The sequence below is a fragment of the Oryza sativa genome, chromosome 8, assembly GCF_034140825.1.
Source record: "Oryza sativa Japonica Group chromosome 8, ASM3414082v1".
Lineage (NCBI taxonomy): Eukaryota > Viridiplantae > Streptophyta > Magnoliopsida > Poales > Poaceae > Oryza > Oryza sativa.
The window spans coordinates 14,670,418-14,696,896 of record NC_089042.1 but is presented as its reverse complement, the minus strand read 5'-3'; the positions used below and the strand labels follow the sequence as shown (position 1 = coordinate 14,696,896).

At 44.6% G+C, this 26,479-nt stretch overlaps 1 protein-coding gene and 1 long non-coding RNA gene across 3 annotated transcripts; both read right to left on the bottom strand.

The window, feature by feature from the left end:
* Positions 1 to 1,110: 1,110 nt before the first annotated feature.
* Positions 1,111 to 4,167, bottom strand: LOC136351432 (uncharacterized). Of its 2 annotated transcripts, XR_010734527.1 has the most exons (3): positions 2,061 to 4,167; positions 1,784 to 1,922; positions 1,111 to 1,303 (listed from the first exon to the last, which is right to left on the bottom strand). It is a non-coding gene; the product is annotated as an uncharacterized lncRNA (long non-coding RNA). The 2 variants fall into 2 exon arrangements; XR_010734526.1 differs by lacking the exon at positions 1,111 to 1,303 and having other exon boundaries at positions 1,655 to 1,922; positions 2,061 to 4,104.
* A 10,190-nt stretch (positions 4,168 to 14,357) lies between these two features.
* On the bottom strand, positions 14,358 to 20,664 carry LOC4345291 (uncharacterized). Its single transcript, XM_066303634.1, has 8 exons — positions 20,456 to 20,664; positions 18,907 to 19,708; positions 18,335 to 18,841; positions 17,465 to 17,959; positions 16,659 to 16,729; positions 16,122 to 16,205; positions 15,875 to 15,993; positions 14,358 to 15,292 (listed from the first exon to the last, which is right to left on the bottom strand). Exons 1-8 carry the CDS (start codon positions 20,622 to 20,624, stop codon positions 15,152 to 15,154), a joined length of 2,388 nt encoding a protein of 795 aa, XP_066159731.1. The 5' UTR covers positions 20,625 to 20,664; the 3' UTR covers positions 14,358 to 15,151.
* Positions 20,665 to 26,479: the final 5,815 nt, after the last annotated feature.

Genomic DNA, 26,479 nt, shown 5'->3' with positions numbered 1-26,479 from the left:
TAGTTCCTTCTCCAAACGATCCACCTTGTCTTCTAGCTTGCAAATCTTACCACGATTCCGATCTTCACGATCTTGAGCTGCTAACACAGTCTCCGCACGGGTTTCATCCATAGCCCACAGCATCTCAACCAAATGCCTTGTGGTAGCATCATTCTCAATTCCTTCAGTCTCAAGGAAGCTGCCATCGTCACTTCCCTGTGGTTGGCGAGGATGGTAGCGATACTCAGTGTCGGCCAACTGATCACTGTAGCGATCGCGGAGCTCTCCTATGGCGATCCTTGCCACCTCCTGACATGTATGGATGTAGTTTCTTCCTCCAGCCTCGAACATTACTGAGGGAATATCTTCACTATTACTGTTCAAGGTGACTTTGACTCGGCACTTCTCTTCATGACGATCATGAGGAATCTGGGCATAAAAAGGGGCAGTCCCAAATCCTATGGCAAAGGACATCGTACACAACTCTTGGACAAATCCCTCAACACCAAACAAGTACTCAGGCTTGTAGCGCGGCATCTAAAGACAAGTGAAAGGAGGGAGTTAAGACATCTATCCAATTAATAGCACAAGTTTTTAATTTAAATAAAGTTAGAAAATCAAAGTAAAAGGTAAGTAAATAAAGTAAACCAAACTTGCAAGATAAGTTGAAACAGTTGGAAACAAGGTCACAAATTTTGTACTTTTGAACAACAGGTTCCAAAAGAAATAAAAGAAAGTTATAAAATCAACATGCTAAATTTATTTTTTTGCAGCAAGATTAAATAAAACAATATTGTAAAACTTTTGCTGGTAAAATGAGCCATTAGTACAGTAATAGATGTACAGTACTAATAACACTGAAATAAATTTTGAATGAGAACCACTAAAAGAGATTATGAAGTGCATGTGCCATTAGTTTGGTTTAATTAAAAGAGAAGGAGAGGAGAACAGTTCTACTTTTCCAATATTTTTAGAGGGCTTCTATGGGTAACCATTTGGCATAACCTAGGGTCAAGGGGGCTCTGATACCAACTTGTCACGCCCGGAATTTCTATCCAAAATTTCAAACGCTTACATGTGTGTGAACCCTCGTCTAGGAATCAACCGAGGCACACAATAACAAATTGATAATAGAGTACAATTATTACTCTAATTAATAAGCGAATAAAATGTCATTACAGAGGTAGATAGTTCCTCTCAATCAATAAAGATCTAAGCAGCGGAAAAATAAGATAAACGGCGCAGACGGCTCCACTCCACAGGCAGCTTGACCAGGGCTACACCTAATCCTCCACACCATCAGCATCACTGTAGAACTCTTCCTCTGATGAATGATTGCAAGGTGAGTATATGACATACTCAGCAAGCCACGCAGCAAATATGCAAGTGCACAGGATAACAAAGGATGGCATAATAGGGTTTCATTTGCATAAACCGCATTTAATAAACATTTCAGAATTTAAAAAAACAGTTAAGTAATAATTAAACAATATTAATCCAACGCTATACAACATACCCTGTTGTATAGGCCCAACCATTCTGAACAACCATCCCGGCTGCACAGTTCTATCTCCAAACCAGGAATATGCCATTCCAAACCAGGAGCTAATCAAATTATTACCAGTTATAGCATCTTTTATTATGATAAGAGGCGTGAGACTAATCACGAAAGACATTGTTAGACCCGCCCATAACCGCGGGCACGGCTATTCGAATAGTTTTACTCTGATCAGAGGTGTACCACTGTACCCACAAGACACAGCCCCACATCATGTCACCATGTGCCTCAATACCACCACAGTACCTCGGAAAGGAGCTGTGACAATACCCCTTGCATAACACAATCCACCGCAGCGCACCATTCCTGGATCATAATCACCCCCTTATAATAAGGCATGGACTCCCCAGCGACCCCCGTAGGCTTATCTCCGCCACTTCTCAGTCTGGTGCCCCACAACACCAAAACAATAGGTTAATTCCACCCAATGACATTCGAAAATAAATGCAATAGTTGAATAGAAACAATAGCTTTAAACGGGATCAACATGCTCAAAGGGTTGTTTGGGATCTGTGTGACTTGCCTTGCTGGCCTTGGAACTCTTCAAATTCTTCTCCTGCGAAAACGGACTCTCCGGAAACGTCGGAATCTAAGCAGAAAAGAGCAAAAACACCAAAACAGCACATAAACAAGCATGAACAGTACATGTGGATATTTTTAACATGTAGATCTCAATTTTAGAAAAATTTAGAGACTTGAACCAACTAAATCCGAGCTAAGATGAATTAGTTATGAATTTTTAAAGATTAAATCGGATTAAAACACTTATATGGATTTTAATTGAATTATGACGCAATAATGAATTATTTTTGAAAAGGAAAAAGGAATTATTGCGTCAGCGGCTAGGGTTTGCGGTGGACCGGGCGCATGGCGGCGGTTCACGGAAACGGACGGCCGAGATCGATCCATCCAAAACGGACGGCCGAGATCCAAAACGGACGGCCGAGATCGATCCATCCAAAACGGACGGCCCCGATGACGTCAGCGACGACGTCAGCACCAGCGGCGGCTCGGCGGCTCGGGAGCACTTGCTCGCCGGCGAACGACGGCGCGAGGACGCAAACGGAGGGCACCCACGGGTAGCGGACGGCACGGCGAACTCACCGGTGACCAAAAAAACGGCGGAGGAGCAACGGACGGCGACGGCGACGAGGTAGAAGCGGCGGCAACCTTCGGGTCGACGGTGACGGCGGTGCTCCGGCGGTCGATAGCGATGGTGAAGGGGCGGACGAGGACGGCGACGCGACGGCGACCACGATGGCGATCTTCCCGAGCGACGGCGACGACTGGAACGGCGGCGGCGCACGGCTGGAGCGACGGCGACGACGGCGGCTCGAGGTCTCACGGGGCTAGGGCGCTACCGACGGCGAGAGGCGAAAACAAGAGTGGCGACGGGTAGAGGAGACACCGGGGATCCTTTTAAAGGGGCTAAGAGGCGGCGGCGAAGGCCCACGGCGACCGGCGACGCGAAGGAAACTTCGGGTTCGGGAGAGAGAGAGGAATCCGATTCGACCTCGAATCCACGAACTTCCAAAGCGAGTTAGACGATGATTCCAAAAGAGAAAAGGTAGAGGAGATCCCGAAGATTGTTTCCCCTCAATTGATTTCACCGGAAACGGAAAGACGCGGCCGAATTTGGAAAGCGACGGCGGCGGCGCGGCGCTAGGGTTTCGGGCGGCGGCGGCTGGAGGTTGACGACGACCCCGACAGGCGGGACCCACCTGTCAGCGACCGGACGCGCGCGCGCGGCGGCTGCGGACTGGGCCGACTTGGGCCGGGGAGAGAGAGAGAGGGTTTTGGGCCGACTTTTGGCCCAAAGCCAAAAGAGACTTTTAAAAACCTTTTTCAATTTAAATTATTCATGAAATGCAATTCCATTTATTAAAAATACTTCCTTAGCTCAAATAAATCCCAGAAAAATCTAGGAATTATAGAATTAAGCAAAGTATTTCATGAAATTTTATCTGGCCCCATTTTATATTGGAATTTATTAATTAAAATTAGATATTCTCTTCTAGACTTTTTAAAATCATTTCTAATAATTCCAATTAAACAACAATTTATATATTTTGGATTTTTAGGGTGTGACAAGTACTCCCCTCTTCCGTGGGGAGGGCCTGACGCTGTCTGTGGTGGCCGCCACCGTCGGCTCTTGCTCCGTCACCGGTGGATGAATCTGGGAGGAAGGCAGGGAGGATTGGAGCACCGCCGCCGCCTCCCTTCCTCATCGCCAAGCTGCCGCCAGGCCGGGAGAGGGAGGAGCTGAGCCTCTACCTCACCTCCTCGTTGCTGAGCGGCCGCCGACGGCAGGAGAGGAAGGAGCTGAGCCGCCACCTCACCTCCTTGTTGCTGCCGCCTACCCTCCCCTCCCTGAGACCGGCCGACAACGGATCTGCGTGCCTCGGACAAGCCGGCAGCGGATCCAGGTGACGGTGGTGTCATCGTTGCAGCTGGCGGCGGGACCAAGGCATTGGCGCCACCGTCGTCATCATCGCAGCCAGCGGCGGACCTCCCCGGAGCAGCCGACGCTCCACAGCCGATGCGTGATGTGTGTGTGTGTGTGTGTGTGTGTGAGAGAGAGAGAGAGAGAGGAGGGGGAGGGAAATGAGTGGTGGGGAGGATAAGGATGGTGGAAAAGATAAGGATTGGACTTGGATATTTTTTCTGCAAGCATATATGATTTCTGTAGGTGGACCACATAAGGTTCCACCTGCGAAAATCATATTTTTCCAGGCAGACCCCATAAATATATTTTTGCGAAAAATTGATTTTCACAGGCGGGGTTAAATCTAGAGGCTCTTTAGCCATTTTTGCAAACAGTTATAAGAGGGTATTTTTTTTGGTCCGCCTGGAAAAATAAAAAGCCAACGTCAGTATAAATCGTTTTTCTAGTAGAGTCGGTAGTTAAATCAGTAAACCTTTGCAACCGTTATTGGGAACCAATAGGGAAACACCACGTGAAAGTTGGGGGGCATTTAACTTTTTGTCACTTTTAAAATGTGGCAATTAAGGATTTCCACTCACAATTTATGACATGTGGGCTCTTATGTGTCTATGACATGTAGGTCCAGTGACAAATTCTTAATTGCCACTTATAAGAGTGGCAAATAGTTAAATATCTCGAAAGTTGGTAGTTCAAGGCGCCGAGGTTGGGTTGGCCGAACCACCTCCACCACCTTTGGCCACCGACTTTCTTTAGTCTCTGACTGGTGGGCCCCCTATGGCAACTGAGGTTGGTTTGGCCCCCCTTTAAGTTGGTTTTGACTGTCATGTGGGCCCTCCTATCCTCGCATTGTGCTCGCGTGCGATTGGTTGGAGATGTATTTTGTCGCATGACGGGTGTGTTTTCTCCCAAAAATCACCTGCATACTAACATTTACCAACAATAGTAGAAATGGTTAGTAATAAACCCCTACCACTAAGTTTGATATTATATTTTTTATTCTTTTATGTAGGAGTTGACGGTTAAAGTTTGCACTTAAGTTTTTATTTGCCCCGCCCCCAGCAGGCAGCGTGGCCCCGCTCGTGCCATGATGAATCCGGAAGCAGCAAAGGCCGTTGCAGGGCCCATCCATACTCCATCACACCCACCCTAGCCTGGGAACGTCGGCCAGAGGAAAGCTATACTACATATCAAGCAGTTAACCATTCCCGCTTGTGGTAAGCGCGGTAAGTCTTCCAGTGCATCCTCCGAACCGGTCCTTAATTGCCATGGGTGCGACTAGCAAAACTATGCACCCACAGCCCACCATTCAATCACATTTTAGTTGGATAATTATGACCAATGAAACTTAGCCGGATATCCCGAGAACACAACTCATCAAGATACTAAGAAGTCTAAAACTGTAATTATCCCATCATGTGAGCTAGTGGTAATTAAGCATCGCTAAGCATATAGTTCAAGCTAGGTCCACATAAGTAACACAAGCTAGTCGATTTATCACCCAAGGTTGACAAATGACACATATCAAGTAATATGGCACAAGCGAGCAGATAGGTAAACTCTATTCCCATGTAATTAGCAAAACATGCAATTTTATTTGCAAACAATAAAACATTTATAAATTAGGCTCAGAATGCTCAAGAGGAATGTGTGACTTGCCTTGCTTCTTCGAAAGAAACTTCTGAACGCTTTTCCTTGCGACCGCGGTCTTCCGAAACGACAGAAACTATACTGTCACGGTGGGGTGCTAGTTGCGGTGGCGATTTGGGGAAACCGAGCAAAGGCTTGTTTGCATCGAGGTGTGGCGATGCTGGTGGTGCAAGCGGCACGGCACGGGGACGGCAGGAGCGGCGATGATGGGTGACTGAATGGTGCCGGTGAGTGGCGGAAGAGGTCAACACGGTGGGAGCGAATTTTTGGGGTGGATGGGGAAAATGGAGTGGCGGCCGAAGTGCTACGCGGTGCAGAGAATGCGGTGGAGGCGGAGGCGCGGTGGGAGGTGGCAGAGAGCGGCCGTAAGGGGCGGCCGGAGCACGGCGACGAGCGGTGGAGGTCAGGCTCGCGTTGCCAGCATGATTTCGGGCGCGGGGAAGCTCGGGAATTGGGGGAAACGAGAGAGGGGAGGCCGGGGAATGTTTTTATAGGGGAGGGGAGGCGGGATCGAGCCCGGGAACTGCCAGCGGCATGGACGGCATTGTGGGGTGATGGCGGCGGTTTTGGAGGGGAGGGGTGGGGGAATGAGGAGGACGTGGGGTCCCACGGCCGGGCTGGCGGGTGCGGGGTGGAGGAAGTGGACGGAATTGGCGGCGACATGGGGAGATGGGGGCGGCAATGGCGGTTGCCGGCGGGGCTTGGGGTAGGAGACGAGCCCGACAGGTGGGCCCCACCTGTCGGTGGCTCGGGGAGAGAAGGGAGTAGGAGGGAGGCGGGACAGACTTCAAGAGCGAGCGGGAAAACGGGCCGACGGCCCGAAAGAGGAGAGGAAGGCTGGCCGAGAAAAGGAGAGGGCGCGCGGGCCGCAGGAGGGGAAAGGTACTTTGGCCGAAAATGGCCCAAGGAGGAAGGGGAGATTTAATTTTGTTTTTCTTCTATCTTAATTGATTAAATGAACTTTGTATTATTACAATTAATTCTTGAGCTCCGAAAATTCACGTAAAAATCCGGAGAGTACATTAGGGCACAGAGAATATTACAAAATATTTCCGGCCATGATTTTTAAAGGAAAATTTTTAATTCCCTCACTATTTCACTTGATTAAATTGATTTGATTTTTAATATAGTTTATGGAAATGCATTATTAATTGATTTTTAATCCCGACCGAAAATCGGGGCGTTACATTAGCGTCATAAGCAGAATCAACAGATCTAAGATCACTCAAAATCTTATTAAATCTACCAAGATAATCATCCAAAGCCTTTCCAGGTTTCATCTCAAATTTTATGTACTCCTTTTTGAAAAGATCTCGATGAAGTTCTTTAATGTTTTTAGTTCCATGATGAAAGTTTTTCAAAGCATTACAAATCTCACTGGCGGTTTGATGATGTGAAACACGATCAAAATCCGAACGAGAAATCCCACTTAATAAAATATTGCGAGTTTTGCAATTGTTATTAAATTCAGTTTTCAAAGCAGTTGTATTAATTTGATCAGGAATCGCATAAGGCTGAGCAACCTTTTGCCAAACATCATAATCTTCAACCATATTGTAAGATTGCATCTTGTCACACCAATAAGAAAAATCCAATCCATCGAAAACATGTGGCTTAGTTGTAAACTTGTTAGCCATGGCAAAAACTCAAATCGGTTAAAATCCAAAGAAGAAAATATGGCTCAGATACCACTTGTAGGATCGAACAGCAATAACTAAGCCAATCAGGTTGGGGGGTGAATGGTTGTAGTACTCAAAAAACCAAAACTTTTAGTGGAATTAAAAGTTACCCTCAATTCGATGACACACAGTCTGACCGGAGTATATGCACTAGTCTAACTACCTGGAAGCCGTCGGTCTAACCGTTGTAGTTGCTCCAGTCTAACCGCTGAAATTAACCATCGTCGCATGTAGCCGCCGCCGGTCTGACCGCCATTACTCTGTCTGTTTGAGCGGTCCATTGTGGTCGATCTGACCGGTGATGTCTCGCCGGTTGGGCCGCCGAACCCGAGCAAACATAAATCGAAGAACTCTCAAAGTAGATGGCAACTTTATTGCTTCTCTCTGTGTTTACAAAGTGCAACAACAACACTCCTCACAAAAATCTCAACTAAACTCGAAACTCTAATTATTCTCTCAACTCAATGCTCTATAAAGCGATAACGGGAGGCCACACCCACCCTCTCCATTTATACATGAGGTAGGCAGCCTAAAGCCACGAACCAAACTTGTACAAGAAGTCCTAATCCCTAGGAAACCTTCCCGTAGATGAAACTAACTTTACAAACTCCAATTGTACCAAATTTGGACTCCCTTCAAATTCGACTCCGCATCCCGTACGCACACAATAACTCCATCGTATGCCATATGGAATATTCACCAACTATGTGCATTGATCTTTAGCCTAATTATCCCGCATGATATCTGACTGCCCGGACGTCACCTTATCCCCAAGTTGATTCCTGATCCATCACCGGCAACACTCTGCCGAGGCATCAAGATAACCTACACATGAATCAACCAAGAAACCATATTCCGAGCACAAGCTATCTCTAACTCGACTCATTGTTAGCAAACAACAGTATTACATACGCATAATATCCATCTAGAAGTCATAAACACAAATTATCCACGGGTATCCAAAGTAACAACCCGAAACCGAAACCGACACAGAGTTGGCCAGTCAGACCATGAGCTAGCTGGTCTGACCGCTCGAAGCACGCCGGTCTGACCGGCAACCCTTGCCTGGTCTGACCGGACCAAATCTCCAGCAGCACCTGTTCATCACCTGCAAATCCAATCATCTCCAAAACCACTTCGCCAATAGTCTCCAAATATCAAAACCAATAATCTCAAATGTTGATTGTTCATCACAGAATAAGAATCAAACACACTTTGATTTTACATGGTGGACAAAGAGCAAGCAGTCATGGCCTGAGCGCGACTTCCCAAAATTCTTATTGTCATTTTCTCCCAGTGCAGGATGTCAAAGGCTTAGAGTTCCAGAGACTTGCTCTCGCGATCATCGGTGCATGCTGGAGTAGACCAACGATGCGGTGTAGAGGAGAGAGGAGACAACGGCTCAGTTTATATAGAGATAACATGATGCGTGATAAGAAACCAATTTTAACGGGCCATGCAAGTGTGTGTTTCTCTAGTTCTCTCCACCACACATGTCTTTTTTGAAAAAATAGGTAAGGTGGTACTCAACATCCTCATGCAAGCCATCTCATGAGGTGAGTTTTTTTTTCTAATTTTTCAAAGAAATAATTTTCAAACGGGCTAAAGCTCATCTATCTCATCTATTAATTCATGCACTACTTAACAAGATGCATAATAGGCAGAGAGTGTTATCACCATTATCGGTATTTCCACTTTCTTTATTTTTTTATTTTAACGCTCATTGTAAAATTGTATGCTGGCGTAGCAATGCACAGGGGAACCGTATCCTCTGACATTATACAGTAATGTCACGGTGTGACATTCCTTCAATCCACACCATCCATTCTAAATCAACGGCCGTAGATTATTTGGCATCCAATTAATCAAACTAATTAGTGGATTGTGTAGTTATAAATTATCCCTAGATCAGATATTGCATTTTCAAGAGGCAAATATCGTTGACTGGTGGAAGAATCGTCAAATAACTAGTACAGGATGATAATTAGGTTTCACTAACTTGTTAGATGCAGCGATTGGATAATTATCTTGGAGGAAGTGAATCCTGTGCATCAATTTTGTGCTGCCATCCTCCGTCAGAACGAGGCAATTCTGAATCTACAAACCCATGGGTTAATGTTTAATGAAGATGAAGAGACTGCTTTAGTGCTAACAAAAAAAAGCCTATTAAGTACATACCTACTACATAATCTGTTAATTAGCTTGATTAGTTAGATACCAATTAATCTGTGGCGGTTGATTTAGAATGGATGGTTTGGATTGAAGGAATGTCATGCCGTGATATTACTGTACAATGTTCAGAGGATACGGTTTGATGCAGGAGTAATCTGGCAGTTAAGGTATGTAGGTAGGTACCGTACCCTCTTTGGTCAGTTGGCTAATACTCCAACTCGAATTTGCCCAGATATGCCAACAAACGTTTGTAGAAAGTCAAGGTCAGACGCGTGCGTTCTCATTCGGATGCATGACTTGTGTTTTAAGTTCGACGTACCATACTTTTTCTCCACGAAGGCACAGCTGAAGCCACTCACCAACCACAGGCGGCCAAACAACACCAAACTCCATTTTAGTGGGGTCGTCATGGTGAAGCAGACTGATTCGATGATCGGATTACGTAGTTGACTGCTTTTTTTTGACATGCATGCCACCCAAGATTTGGAAGATTGAGAGAAATATCACTCTGTTACCAAATACCAAGTACTAATAAATTATCGACGAGTAGTGGATGCTGCTGATAGTTTGCGGCACAAATGAAGTCGTTCAGGTATTTTTTTGGAATCAGTATTTTTACTCTAGAAGGTACTAACATCACTTAACAACTACTTCGTACATTGGAATGCCCGCGTAGCTGCCGGAGATTTCACCACGACAACCTTGCATGTGAACCGTAATTGGTCGCACCTGGAAAAAAAAAACAGCATTTTCACAAACGGCTGGATCAGATACCCGTACGAAAAATCAATGTTTGCAGACGGACCTTTAACATATCCGCATGAAAAAATAAGCCTATTTTTCTAGGTGTGCCTCTTAAATATCTACCTACTTACCTCCTCCTTTTTTTTTCTCTCGGCATTTCAATTTTTTTAAATCATTATCCTATTTATCCTCATCTCTCTCCATCTGTCTCACCTCTCCTCTCTCTCATTAGCCGGAGGCAGTGGGAGCGCGCAACTGGCGGTGGGCTTGGCCTCGCAACGACAGCCCTGCAACGACTAGTGGCGACGACGACGGGCTCAAGTGTCCTCGGGAGGCCGGTGGCAAGCAGCAGCGCACTCAGCCCAGCGATGGCCGGTGGTGGCGGCAAGCTCGAGCTGGGGAGGCCGCAGGCGGCTCGGTGACCTCAGGTGGGCAGCAGTCGGTGGATCTGCCGCCGCCGGCCCCACGACAGTCGGATCTACCGCCACCGTCCCTGCGACCACCTGACCCGCGTCGCCACCATCATCAGGATGCGGATGGGATCTACCTAGGGTTTGATTTTTAAATTTTTGAGTTTTTTTATTTTTTTTCAGAATTTTATTTTTTTTTCGTGTGAACAACGTAAGCACCCGCACGCGAAATCGGCTTTTCGTATGCGGGTGTGCCACCCGCACGCAAAATAATGATTTTTGCAGACACTTTCAGGTAAACGCGCGGCTCACCCGCATGCAAGCCATCTGGAAAATTTTATTTTATAGTGATTGTAAGTCAAAATAATTGATTTGGGTTGAAACTTTTATTATCTTGCTAAACAATTTTATTTCATGTGTTATTTATTATATGGCAAATTTTGCTGCAGCACATCGCGACTTTGTGGTTTTAGCCGTAGGCCACCTTGCAAACTCACTTTTGGGGGAAATAATGTATCCGTGTTGACAAGGCGCTAGGGGGCCGTTATTTTGCACGAAGTGACCAAAATGCCCATCGCCGTCCCAGGCAAACCACCACCTCAGCGGTGTCGGCGATGGGGATGAGGCCGTCCGCCTCGACGGCTCTGGAGGAGGTGAAGTCGACGAACGAGCGGAAGTAGGCGTCGTCAATCCCGGCGACGGCGCGGTGGATGGGCTCTGCGGTGTCGTGCGTCGAGCGGGTGACGAGCTCGCCAACATCGCAGCGCGGGAATAGCCAGAGCACGAGGTTGCCGAAGTAGTCACGCAGGACCAGCGGGCGCATGCGGTGCAGCCGTTGACGGTGGTGCGGACCCTGGTGGTGGTTGTGGTGGTGGCGGCAGTCTCGCTGGCGCCGAGTCCCCGCGATATGGTCACCGCGCCGAAGGTGGTGTATCCCTGCCCGCGCCTAATGGCGGGAGCCCCGACGAGGCCAGCGGCGACGCCTTGTACTCCGTCTTGGGAACTCGACGAGTGGCGGATCCTGCGGCATGAACCGGGTGGCACGGTCGCGGATGGGTAGTGGCGGCACCGCCATGCCGATGGGTAGCCGACGCGTAGCGAGCCCCCACGCCACTAGGAAGCTCGTTGTGGCCTGCCCGTCAGCGATGCGGTGGTGCACCGTGAGGCTAAGCACCGTGGACCCGCACGAGAACCACGTCACCTTCACATGGGTATTTCGGTCACTTTGCGTAAAATATCAGGCCCCCTAGTGCCTCGTCGGCACGGATACATTACTTTAAGCCATGCGGTGTCCACTATCAAATAACCACGATTATGGACTATTTTCCTCTAAAAGTAAGTTTGTGCGGTGTCCTACGGCTAAAACCGTAAAGTCACGATGTCCTGTAGCAAAATTTGCCTTATTATATTATACCTGTGATCAATTATTCCAAGGTTGTAAATATTAAGATGCATGGTGTGGTTTTCCGGACGAAGAGTATAAATTCATGGGATATGTAAGAATTAACATTAATTATATTTGGTGGGAATGAACTTTGAAGATAGTATAAGATAATATAGCATTACCTCCGTCCACTAGCTAGTTCCTTCTTTCACATTTCCACCTAACCAACTTTCCGACAAATTAAAGATATATGGATCGGTTATTGGTTGAATATGCATATGGAGGCTACGCTTTATAAGTGCTGGAACTGGTACTGCATTTGGAGCATCGAGCACCCACCACCAATTCCTGAATTCCTGGGCGCCGTAGCTCGCCTCTCCAATCTCAGAAAGAGCAATACTGCGCGTCAGTAACGATGGCAAAGAACTTGTCGACCTCCGTTCAGCTGCTTCTCGTCCTCATCGTTTTACTGGCTTTTGTCGGCGGCATCCTTGGAGGAGGTGGACCAAGCAGCTGCTCGAACAACCGTAAGCTAAACACCGCTTCTATTTCTAATAGACACAAGATGGTTTGGCTGCAAATTACGTCTTTAATTAATTCGCTTTTCTTGCTGGTTAATTAAATTCCTTCTTTGTGATTGTAGCGGCTGTCCAGCATTCCTGCCCGCCAATCCCTGGAAGAGGGCACTAATCGATCCATCGATGATGGGGGAGGAATTCGCGTTCCATTTAATTTCTACACATCGGGGGATTTGAAGCTTAGCAAGTTTAGTACTACTATACATGAAACAACTACTCTATGTTTTTAAGGTGATCGTGTGTTCGTGTTGGTGTTCCCATGTCCTTGCAGTGTCCTGCTTTACCAACATAATAAAACGGACAGCATAATTATCCGATGAACTGTATCCGGTCAGCTAGCTTTTGTGGTTGAGTATTCAGCGTCTGGTGTCCAATGCCAAGTTATCTCATCCTCTGCTGGCCTTACTGTCATGATGCACTTCCTGTCTTCCTCAATTTCCTCCAAATGTGCCACACACACATATACTATATATTCTTATTTCTTGTTCTTGGGTTGTTTCCACGAGGTAAACGTGAGTGAGTAATCCACTTGTTTTGTAACTCGCAGCAGATGTATAGGAAATTCCGTTTAGTAATAGGAAACTCCAATAGTGGCTGAGATACCTGACTAGTTTCCGTTTCACACTTTTGTTTAAAGTTATAATTTCGTTTATTCACCCGCCTCTAGGCCTCAAACGATCCAGAAATAAGTTGCCTCTCTGATTAAAATTCTTACATTACCACTAAACATACATACAATATTTAGAGGCATTCATAGTCAATATTAATGCATATCACCCTTAGAAAAATATTATAGCCGATATAGAGTGCTACATCAGTAATTATATATGCTGATTAAAATTACTCAAGAAGCCCATTACTTTGCAGGTTGCCTAACTATGACACCGGCTCATAGCCTTCTGCTCTTAAGCAATTTTCGACTCCGTTTTTCTCTATTAGTTTCTTTTCACCTACCATAATCATAAGATGTCAGCCCATCTCATCTTTTCACATCTCTTAATTCCAACTCTTTGGCTACTTGCGTCCACAAGCACTGCTTCCACTCGAGAAGCATAGTCAATGACATCGTTCGATAACCCGGTCCACATAGGTCTGTTTCACACCATGTAATGGCAGGGTTCACTATATCGGTTTAGTGGTTTTGATCGGGGGTCACCGAAATCCCGAAATTTCAGAAATTTCAGAAATTTCGGTCCGAAATTTTGAACAAATTTTAGTTGAATTTGAACAAATATTACCCAAATTCATGAAAAAATTGAAAATTTTAAAAATTTCGGCCGAATTAATATCGTTTCGGAGGGGACCGGAATGACCGAAATGGTCATCCATCAGGCAACCAAGCCAATTCTGATAATAGTTCCCAACCCCACAAATCACGTCTGCAAAGCACACACAAACAAAACTACAGTAGAGCAATCACTTTACAGCCGCTCGATCGTTATTGCTCGGAGAAAACCCTCGAGAGGAAGGTGACACTGAAATTCACGGCCAAGAAACTCAACTGTTTCCAGGACCAGCTCACCAAGTTCCAGGCGGAGAATGCCATGGCTCCCGGGAAGATGCACGTCTATGACGAAGCACAGTTCTTCCAGAACCATGTGGATATGAGCGACAAGGTTGCAGAGTGGAGACTGCAGAGCAAATTCGTTTATAGGCGAAACCTGCCATCGTTGGGCGCTCTGAGTTTTTTTTCTTTTTCTTTTTTTGAAAACTCAGATTCATTTCACCTTAGAAACATAGGACATGTTTGATAGTACATCTTGGAGGAATGTTGTAATTAGATTGCAAACTAGAGGCAAAACATTGCCTCGAGGGATAAGCTATGTGTGAAATGTTTTGACAATTGAAGACAGGATCAGCTAGATGTTGGGAATTTGCTTCCTTTGCTATTTTAGAGCAAGTTTAATAGCATAGCCAACTATTAACTCTAAATCATCTATAGCCAATTTAATAGCCCATTCATACAATAGTCACATATAAATATGTACTGCATCATTACTATATGGTCCCATCTTTCATACACACAAAACATTTTGAAGTCCATGCTGTAGTTGGCTACAAATCTGTAGTCTGCTTTCCTTCTCTCTCTCTTCTTTTATCCCATCCACATGTGCTTATAGCTAACTTATATTCCGCTATTGTACTCGCTCTTATCTGCAACCTTGTTGATTTCCCTGGGAATCCAGGATATGTTCTGCAAGTAATCTGAGGTTCTTGATCTCATTTGACTCCAAATCGGTCTAAGGTTCCAATGTCCAGGGTCGTCATCAAAGTTCCTTCTCTTTGCTGTGCTGCAATTGTTGCATTATCCGTCAGAAAGGTTGTACCTGCAAAATTCAAGAAGAAAGCAATTTCCATAGCAAGTTGAAGAGCTATCAGCTCAGCTTGCAAAGGTGATTGGGCCAGATTGCTTGTTGCTTTGATGAAAAGGGCATTATGAGAAGAAGGAAAATGGAAAAAAGATTCCAACTCCAGTTAAATTGTTTTCCCAAGCTGCATCAACATAGCACCTATTACCATTTGGAATTTTATCCATCTTTTTGTTGCAGCTCTCCTACTCCTGAAGCTCATCCTGCAATATGTTGTAAGCTGAGTAGATGGTGTAAGTTCTTACCATGGCTTCTGCTGCAAAACACACCTGAGTGGGCTCTTTAACTAAGCCCTGAAACTTCAGATCATTCCTTGCTTTCCAAATCTGCCACATAATATTCAGAATTCTATTCAAGGTGGTTGATTAGATCCATTGTTAGTTATATAAGCAATGATATGAGACATGGAGACGTTATCTGTAAAATGATCAGTATGCAGATTAATTTCTTTTTTTTTTGAAGGAAAGCGGCAAGAGTATTGCTGAAGAGCAATTCTACGGTCCTTGAGGAGGTACCATGAGGTATCAAAATTTTAGTGTAAAATTTGGTACCTCATGGTACTTCATAGTATCTAGGTACCAAGATGTACCAAATTTATAATAAAAAAATGGTACCTCCTCAAGGACCGTAAAATTGCTCATTGCGGAATATATTAGAAGAAGAGAAATAGACGGCTTACACGATTACACAATTGATGCGACGAAACAATTTAGAAACATCCCAAATCCATATATCATGGTTTGATAGGGGAAGAAATACAATCATGGCGGTTGGAATACAAAACTGCTTTCTTGAATATCTTGGATGATCTGGTGTGTTGTCTGTTGCACATCCGGTTCTTCTCCTCTGAAGATCTTTGCGTTCCTTTGGAGCCAAATATGCCACCATGTCTTTACAAGAACACCCACCTTTCTCCTTGCTTCTGTCTTGCTTTCATTCTGCATGATACATGACATCCATTCTTTTAGGGAGCAATAAGTCTGGTTATTCTGAATACCTTGAGCAGCAGGGACAAGATTCCACGTTTCTTTTAAAAAAATCACATTGTTGAAACAAGTGGTCAGTATCTTCAAATGCTCCTCTACATAAGGGGCATAAGGGGTAAATCCAGTCACACTCCCAGTGTCAAATCAGCATGTTTTTGGCTGTTAGAACCTTGTGGTGTAGAATGAGCCAACCTAAGAATTTTTGTTTTGGAAGCATCGACGCCTCCCAGTTCAACAGGAAAACCTTGTCTTGCTGAGAACCAATAAATTGAAAGAGATAAGCACTTTTAGCTGAATATGTGGCCACATTATTCCTTTACCATAAGATTGTGTCTTCTATTTCATTTAGCAAAGTAACACGGCTCAAGAGTCCTCCTAGATAAATGTATGCAGATTAATTTCAGAGATCAACCAAGTTAGTTTGCTGAAAGGGCATTCAAAGAAAATATGAAAATCAGATTCAGAGAGCCCACATAATCAGATTCAAAGCGCATTGAAAAGTTTCAAGCCTTCTGTAAACATAATGTCCTTACATATATGCAGGAGACGTCTGAAGCCTGTTTTCTGATGGGGTTTGGGGAACAGTATGAAGTAATGTCATGATTTTGTTAGTTTATACTAGGCGTGCATAGCGGTGTTAGATGTATAGCAAACAGGTGTAAGATGAAGGTCAGTAAAACAATATATTTAACATCAGTAACATCACCTTTATTAAGTGCATTGTGCTCATGAATGTACTGGGAAGAAGGATGGACCTCTTTCTTAACTTTCTTGCTACTGAACAATGCATGTAACAGGTAGGTAAACGGAATTAACATGCTAAGTAGTGAATATGTATATATAAAAAATCCTTGTAAATATAAGAATGCTGTTTTTTAATATATCAGGCACTCATTATGCCTAATTTCAGAACAAAAAAAATAAGTGCAGGCATCACGTATACTGATACTAGTTAGACTAATCTTACGAGAAAGAGATGAGGTTTATCTGAGATCAAAATAGACCCAAAAGTTTTTGAAATTGGTGTCTCAACACAGAAAACCTTAAAAAAGAGTTAAGTAAGTTTGACTTAGAAAAATATTAAAATGTCTTATAAAATAAAACAAAGAGGATAGTAGTATGTGATGCTACTTAAATAAGTTGAGTAAGGCCTCGTCTAGAATGGAGGGATTATTTTTTTTGCCGGGACGGCCAAAGGTAGGCTGGCCAATTTCATTAAGATTGGGGGAAATAAAGTTTTAATTACAACGACATGAAGGATGTCGTGCCGGTCTCAAGCAAACTTAAGCCCGGAAAGAAAAGGAAAAAATGGTGCAAGTCCCGCCTCTAATCGGGACTACTCGCTAGCCTGGGAAAAAAATCCATGCTGCCCTCCAAATTGCGATTTCCTCGTTGATGTCATCCGCTAGCCGGTCAACTGACTTGGCGATGTGTTGAAAGATCCTTGTATTTCGCTCTCTCCAGATAAGCCAACAAATTAGCATGAACAGACTATCGAAATCCGTCCTATACGTGTTCTGAAAACGCCATCTTGTCGTGATCCACCAATCTGCAAGCGGCCTGCCATCTTCCGCAGGGATTGCAATGTTAATGTTGCACCAACGTCTCAGCTTGCGCCAAACCGCCGCCGTATAATCACAGGACACAAGCAAATGATGGCAGTCTTCGTTCTCGCGTTGGCATAGGGAGCAAATGGCGTCATGCGGCCAGTTTCTCTTCGCCAAGTTGTCCGCCGTGAGACAGCGGCCCTTGAGTGCAATCCACATGAAGAAGCGAACACACGACGGCACTCTGGAGTGCCACAGCGTGTCCCCGTAGGAACAATCCTCTGTCGCTATGAAAAATAGATCATACGCCGAGGCCACTAAGAAATTACCATCAGCAGTCAACTTCCATTTGATCGTGTCAGCCATCTGCTGCAGTGACACGTCGCGAACTTCATCCCAAAGTTGGAAGAATTCACCCAGAGCTTCATTGGACAAGGCACCTTGTAATCGGTTAATCCATCTGTTAGCAATCAGGGCATCAGCTACTGTCAGCTTGGCACGGCTCACATGGGAAAACAACACCGGCCACCTCCAGGCGAAGCAACCTTTCCCTGTCCAATTGTCTGTCCAAAACTGTGTGTCCACCCCGTAATGGAGGGATTATGAAAAGCTTTGGAGCAATCGAACTACATTCTGTAAAAATGATGTAACAAATGAACTGCTGGCTGATCCTAACCATGGTCTAATGTAATCTCAATGGCTGCACCAAAAATACAAAAACAAAAAAAATACACTAATAAAGTAATTATCAACTCCGATTATTAGATGATTATGGAACTGAACCTACTAGCACAGACGTAATCTGTCTGGTGTTCTAGTTTCCTACGGCGATCACGATGTTGTAATGTTGGTCACATCAACATCAATTTTGGTTTGCACATCCTGTTCAAAGCTGTTCCTCATCAATCTCGCCTGATGGATCATGTGCCGTTTGCTGTTGTAGACATTGACGCGGCCTTCAGCATCGGCTACTGACAACCTGAGCCGTAGGTCACGGATGGCAGGGCACCATCGGAGAACGCTTGCTACTGTCAATTCTGTGGCCATGTCGTGATCATCCTTGCAATGGGCGTCAAGCTCGAGATACTCAAGGTTAGGGAACGTGGCGGGGACGACGCCGCCGCCGTCGCAAGCGTCGGCTTCCATGGTGATGTACTCTGCATAGAAGTCTAGCTGCAGCTTCAAGACCCTCACGCCGTGCAGGTGCCGGAGGCAGCTCCATAAGGGTACGGTCAAGTTGTTGGGATCTTTGTCGCCATAGCTCCGGTGGTCGTGGAAGTGAAGGTCGGCGGATGCGAAGTCCGGCGCCGGCGATGTCAGTGAGTAGTGCCCCGGGAAGGAGCTTTGACATACGAAGGAGCGCAGGCGGGGCGCGTCGAGCTCGATGCCGCGTCTCTACTGTAGTACTCGATGAGGGCTAGCTCGGTGAGCGCCGGGCCTCGGAGCTGGAGGCGGAAGCCGTCGGCGAGGTAGAGTCTCCGGCTGCCGTCGTTGCTCGTGAGGATGATTCCGTCGAGCCACAGGTTGGCGAGCCTCGGCGCGGCGTCGATCACGCGCTGGAGCGTGTCCGGTGACACGGTGGCTTCTACCAGCCGCATCTCCTCCAGGAGCGGGAGAACGACGCCGACGCCGCCACCGTCGCCAAGGCGTTCGACGCCGACGTCGTTGGCGTGCAGCACGCGGAGCGTGGCGGCGGCGCAGGGCAGGGATCCGAGCTGCAGCCGCCACGTTCCGCCGGAGCTCCCGCTCTCGCAGCTGCCGTACCTGCAGAACCACGAGACGTCGCAGCGGACGCGGAGCTCCTCGACGCGCGCCGCCGCCGGGGCGTCTTGGACGGCGTCGACCACACCGGCACACTTCTCCTCGGCCGCGCCTCCCTCGATCTCCTCCGACGCGAGGCGAAGGCTCAGGATCCTCGGGCTCTCGCACGCGGCGAGGGCGGCCAGGGCGTGGTCGACGAACGCGCTCCGCCTGTGCTCCGGGAAGTTGTTGCCTCTGTACGCCGCCGGGTCCAAGTAGGGCTCCGTGTCCAGGTTGACGGTGCCAGCCTGGCGCCACAGCGGGCGCCACCGCCGCGAGAGCACGGCGGTGGCGCCGCCTTCCTTGGCGGAGAGCAAGGAGATGATGTGCCGGAGGACGTCGTCGGGGAGGCCGGAGAGGTGGTCACTGGTGGCGGCGGCCATGGGGGACGGATGTACTTTCCTGTTTCCTAGATTGATAAATCGAAACGAATGACTCGCTGGAATAGGAGATGGCAAATTGGCAATGCGCCGAAAATTGTATAACGATCGAGAGATAGATTACAAAATCCCGGGTATATATATTTATATCCACATGTTTATACTAATTTTTATTGGACACGATACAAATTTCCTAAAGATAAAAAAACACTAATCTTAACTAATTAAAAAATTCGTAACTTTCCGATCGTCACATCTCTGTGTCCGCGTTTTCATCCGTCATGGCGCTAATGTTTCCTCCGTCATCACTTTATATGCCAATCATGTGCGATAGAAAACACACAAAATCAAATCAAAGATCGGTACGAAATTCAATTGGGGAGCTCCATAGAAATTTAAACGGGTAAATCTACGTGAAAAAAGAATCAATTCGAACAGATATACGCATCGAGAACCCTAGAAAAAAAGAAAAAAAGGAGAGGAAAAAATCACATAAATGGGCAAGCTTAATGTCACCCGATCCGGTTGATCTTAGCTCGTCGCCATCGCCGTCCACTGCGCTCCTATCGTGGTCACGCCCGCCAGGCACGGCCACACTCACCGCCTCCCCAACCGCGTCGGCACCCTCTCCCTCTACCCCGGCGCCCCATCCTCCGGCGCTCTCCTCCTGCTCGGAGGCAGATGAGAAAAAGAGAGAAGGATGGCCCGCCCCGTAGCCCCACCATCGAGGCCGATGGGGAGAGGGGAAGTGAGGGTGGTCGTCGTCGCTGACTTACCCCCGTCGAGCACTCGCCGATGCAGCGCCGTGTGAACGAAACGGGAGGGAGGGGGGAGATGGAGCGGCGCCACCGGTGCTGGGAGGGGGAGCAGCGCCACCGGTGGGGGAGGGAGAAGGGGAGCGGCGCCGTTGCGGCGGAGAGGGAGAGGCACCGCTGACGCTGTCATTTTGAGAGAGAGAGGGGGGAGGGGAAATGATTTAGGGTTAGGGTTTGGGCTGCAGAACTTCTGTACAGGTACGGATCAATCGGGACCGTCGATCAGATCGGACGGCTCCGGCTTCACCCGCATCGGCCACCGTTCCCAGGCCGCCACACATTTGGGCTGCCTCATGGGCCACGTGTAAGCGCACGGAATAAGTTCAGTTTAGGTCCCTTAAGGCTGAGTTCTTTTCTTCTCACCTCTCTCATTTTTTTACATGCACGCTTTTCAAACTTCTAAACGGTGCATTTTTTTGCAAAAATTATTTATACGAAAGTTTCTTAAAAATTATATTAATCTATTTCAAATTATTTTTAGCTAATACTTAATTAATTATATATTAATAAACTACCACCTCCCGAACACAACATAAGTTGTCCCCGAATCTGAAATTCATCACTAAACCACAATAACAGATATGGCATGTTCCTCAACTCCTAAAACCAGTGCAAATAAGATCCTAAGGAGGTTAGGATGGTGGTTTTGGCTAACATGATGTTGACATGTGTCATGGTTATCGATACCACATACCCAATAGTAATCAACTAAGCTCAGCGGGGCCCACCATATACCAAGTCTTATACAGAATCATACCTCGTATATAGAAGGAGTTCCGGATAAGGAAGGACAAGTAGAGTTCTATATGGAAACTACAGAGACTACTCGGATCGTATCCATACTTGTCTAGATGAATAAAGGGAAACACCGGCTTCGGCCAACAGGAGTAGGGCTATTACCTGTCAGATAAGGGGCCCGAACCTGTATAAAATCCTTGTCTCCATCTCTTTTAACCCAATCTCGCATGTACCCTAGTACCGACAATCTCCATACCATACAAATAACGTAGTCATCACCGCAAATGCACAAAAGGTAAAAAAAAAGGAGTATCCGATTAAAAATAAAAAAATACAATGGGATCACGTCATCACTCATCACCCCTCTCCTTTCCCTCTTCTCTCCCTACCTCCTCTCTCTCCCAAGGGGGTCACATAACAAACTAAAAAAACATAATAAAAATTGATCCATAAGTCCGACCGAGCGATGCCCTGCGTCCCCGCATGAGTGATGTGTTCATCGCGTACGCTGGCCAAAGGAAAAAAAAATCGGAGATCGAATCAAAATACTAATCGCGTACAGTGGGCAAATCACAAAATCAAAGATCGATTAAAAACCCAATCATGACAAATATCATCCAGAGTCCGTATCAAATAACAAAAAGAAAAAACTAAAGAATGAGTATAATGACAAATAACAAATTACAGAAGCAAGCGCTCGGATCTACAATCCAAGCGTCAACTCATATAGGGTGGGAGTTTAAAGCACCGAGAACTAGATATGAGAATCTTAAAAGATTGGTTTTTCACCTTCTGACTTTTAGTCTATAATAACTAGATTTTCAGAACTTGACTGACAATATAAATTGTTTAAAGGAGCTTCTTTATATGCTATAGCTATAGATTCTGAGAGGACCATAGTCATTGATTACTTGGCTAGCTAGGAGACTATGAAGCACAGATGAGTCAACACGTACGCACTCTTATGATCATGAGCATCCCTTAACTATTGAATTTACTCTTAACTTTCACCTATTCGCTCATTTGTTCAAATATGAACTAATGATAACTCCATGGCCGGGCACGCGTGCACAACTTACGTGTCGAATGGTCCACAAAATTGGTTCATCACTCTTGCGCAGATGCAACCTCTTTTTGCAGTTTTGTTTTGCTGTGGGAAATTCGGATTTGTTTGTTTTGGAAACATTCCGAAACGTGAAAACGGCGTGGAGTCCGGATAAGTTACGCACGACTTATCTGGTTCAGTTACGCGGAGTGGAGATCGTGCAGGCGCCTTGATCGAGCGACCTTTCTCTATATAAACCGAGCTGCCGCCTCCATACAACACATGTGAAATCAATCTAGAGTTTGCCTCTTACTCTGTGTTGCGCCGTCGCTCGTACACTACTCCATCCCGCTCATCCGCGTGCACCGGTGATCGGGAGAGCAGGTCTATAGAACCTCTGCCTTCGACGTCCTGCACCGGGAGAAGGCAGCAATAAGGTTTTTGGAAAGCGCTTTGCACGACTGCTCCCTGTTTGTCCACCACGACTCGTCTTCCTGTTCGCTCGCGTGCTGCGCGCCTTCGTCAACGCCCACAACCGTGAGTAATTCCTGCTGAGCAACCGGTCTTTCGGCAATGTCGGTACGTGCTCACTATGTTGCCATATTTGATATGTTTATGTTATACTGTCTAGTTTATATGTGTAGATCTTATGATACATTCATGCTAGTTTACATCTACAATGTCATGATTTATTTATGAAATAAAATAAATCATTATGTGCTTATAATTTCAAGATGTGTAATCCAATCGATGTTGATCACCTAGCTAACAGCTAGTGTTTGCTTTGACCGCAACAAAATATTCCTTGCTCAGATTACAACATGTTCTTGCTACTATACCAACAACGCAAAATCTAAACCGAGAGCGCTCTCGATTTAGTGTTAAAGAGCGACGCACTCATTCGTCTGAGAGAAACACGAAAGTCCAGTGGTACTAGTATGTGAGAGAAGGTCCTGTGCTACTAGTACAACTGCGTGAGAAAAGGTCCAGTTGTTACTAGTGCACACAATGCATGTCTATTTTTTTCTTTTTATAGAATTTTCTCTCAAATTACTTATCCGATCTACAATCTGATTACACCTTTACGTTCGTTACAATTAAATTTTTACAACAAGATATTACATGATTATATTAAAATAAAAAAATATTTATATTTATAAATTACTTTTATTATATACGTAAGTTACTTTTATCATATATATAAGTTAATTTTAGATTTGACTAAATTACTTCTATACATTCATAATGCTCTCTAAGTTGATTATTTTTATTATTATTTTTAGTTAATTCTATATTGTGGACTTTATAAATCTTCTCTACACTTTACTTACGAATTTACTCTACATAGTTTCTTATTTCAGCTCACTTACAATATAATTATTTCTACTACAGAGAGTTACTCCCCCCTTTTTATAATGTAAGTCATTTTAACATTGCTCACATTTATATAGATGTTAATGAATCTAGATATAGTTCTAAATTAAAGTTACTGTCTTTTTAGTTACTTCTATAATATATGTAAATTACTTTTAAACTTTACTGAGTTTACTTTTATATGTCTAAGAAGTAACTTAGTGAAATCTAGAAGTAATTTAGACATATCATAAAAGTAATTTGTGATTTTTCATCAAAATATAATCATGTGAGATCTTGTTATAAAGATTTAATTGTTACGAACACAACGGTGTAATTGGATTATAAATCAGATGAGTAATTTAAGAGAAATTTGTCTAAAAATAAAAAAAATACATAGATATTGAGTGTGGTAGTAGCTTTTTTTTTTTGGAAAGAAGGGTGTCTCTCTTTAGCACTATCTAGCTAGCACTCTCGGTGTAGTTGTGTCCATACCAACAAATATTCATACATCAATAAAACTAATTAATGGGATCGGCGTCCTTGTCAAAAAAAGAAAGTACTCTCTCGTACAACAAATCCTTAATACATCCACAGCATAACTTGGAAAGATTTGAGTGAATCACATATATTGTGAATGTTCTTGATTGGCATCTTGCCTTTTGGGTTTGGAGAGCTTTGTAGCTTCTCCCGGAATCAAACTAAAATCCAAAAAGTTGGTGCAACATTCTTACATGCTTTAAAGCTCAAACAAACCCAAATAGGTGTAGTTGGTGCAGCAATTAGGTAAATATCTTGTAACGCCATAGTTTTTTGCTTAATCTTTTCGTATCTAGCTAGTTGCAAGATCTTAATTAATTCTTTGTGACCCAAAAGTTCACTTACCTAAATTCAAACCCTGACATTTGAATTTAAGATTTTAATTTTCCTCTAGCTCATTACGTGAATCCATTAAAAATACCCATATATCATAAACTTGATTGGAAAAAGAGTCTAGAGATCTAATATAAATGCCCACTTTATATCCTTGACACTGCCAAAAAGTATCATTTTCTCACCCAAAAAAAGCTAGATGTGTTCATTTTAGCTGCAAATTTGGGGCAAACAGCCAAATCTTTTGAATTTTGCTGGAATCTGTTCAAAAATTCTATTTTTTGTTCTGAAATTTTCAGTTCCGTTCACAATTATTTTGGACAATAAGTAAACTCTGAAAATTATTGTTCACCATAAAAAGATTGATCGAAAAATATGTAGTGCAAACCACAATTTTAAATTGTGACGTCAATAAATTTCAGGCGTCCATTTTAGATCCAACGGTAGTTTCTAGATTTGCACTATAAATTTTGCTAATTATTACTGACGGAACATTCCCAAATTAGTCATATATCGGTCTGCTGAAATTTTTTGAGCCGTCTGAGTTGTTAAACCCATTTTATAGGAAAAAAAATCAATAAGTTGCTTCACAGGTTTTTTTATCAAATCAAATCAATTTTGACCAGAATATAAAGAAAGGCTTCACTTTGCAAGCAGCCCAGTGTATATCCAGGAGCATCAGGATTCTTTCTTTTCTACTGCCATGCAGGGTTCACTATATCGGTTTAGGGCTTTTGTTCGGGGGTCACCGGAATCCCGAAATTTCAGAAATTTCGGTCCTAAATTTTGAACAAAATTTAGTTGAATTTGAACAAATATTACCCAAATTCATGAAAAAATTGAAAAATTTTGGCCAAAGTAATATTGTATCAGAGGGGACCGAAATTTCGGTCAAAAATTTCCAACCCTGCTGCCATGTTGCTTCACAGGTTCACAAACAACTCAACCTAAAATTCGCTGCTATAGAGATTTGAACTCAGGACATTGGGGCTACTCAAAGTCACTGCATCCACTAGGCTCGCAAGTTTCGTTTGCTTGATTGATTTGTGATGACTGTTGGCAACTTTTTGTGACAAGTCGACAAGCACGATCGTAACACCTAAACGCCTTGCTGTGATATGGAGTCGCCAACCACCTCGATCTAGCCAAAGGGCCAAATCAAGATGGGTTTTGCAAAAAGAAAAGCTAAACCGGCTAGCGGAGCCGATTTAGAGATCAAAATCAGCCTCTAGGCCGATTTAGATTGATATGAGGATAACTACCCATCTCGTGGGCAAAACGGAAGGTTTTCAGGACAAACCTACAAAGAGGTGTCGCACTCTCATAGCGGCGGCGGATGGTTTACGGCGCAAACCGACAAAGATGGACTAAACTAGGGTAAAATAGAAAATATAGTAAAAGAACGATTCAAGTAAACTATATTCGGGGGTTTTACAATGAACCGGCCTTGTCCTTTAAATAGGGATTGGTCTTGCCCTCTACAGGTCCTTCTCCATGCCCAACTCGGGATAGAAACCAAAGGAAACACGAAACATGCCTTCCCGAGCAAGGAAACTCGAGACCCGACGAAAACAGACTCGGACTCGGACCCTGACGGTCTGACCGCCCATATACCTGCGGTCAGACTGGCCCTACTAGCCGGTCAGACTGCCCACACACCTGTGGTCTGACCGGCCCTATGAAGGAAACCCATCACTTTCCAAACTTTGGCAATATTCCCCTATTTCGTCCATAGGTGCTAAATTTGGGTGTAAACAATGACCACTGTATGTTCTTCGAAAATGAATGTTTACGTGTGGTAAGTGTCTGCGTTTATACTGTCTATTAAAAAATAAATGAATTTTGTTAAATTCAAAAAAATTCAAAATTTTCGCACTAAACAGTTTCGTGCCGGGAATACCAAAATTTCAATAAACTAAAAACAAAATTTCAGACTCATTTCACCCGGCAGTAATTCCCAAGAATAAAGAAATAAC

Excerpts from the sequence above, each read along its gene's own strand:
- LOC4345291 (XM_066303634.1), bottom strand. The coding sequence starts at position 20,624 with ATGACAGCGTCAGCGGTGCCTCTCCCTCTCCGCCGCAACGGCGCCGCT. Across the intron at positions 16,206-16,658 it reads GCACAATGCACTTAATAAAG|CAAGACAAGGTTTTCCTGTT; the intron begins GTGATGTTACTG and ends ATTGGTTCTCAG. Across the intron at positions 15,994-16,121 it reads GGCTCATTCTACACCACAAG|AAACGTGGAATCTTGTCCCT; the intron begins GTTCTAACAGCC and ends TTTTTTTAAAAG.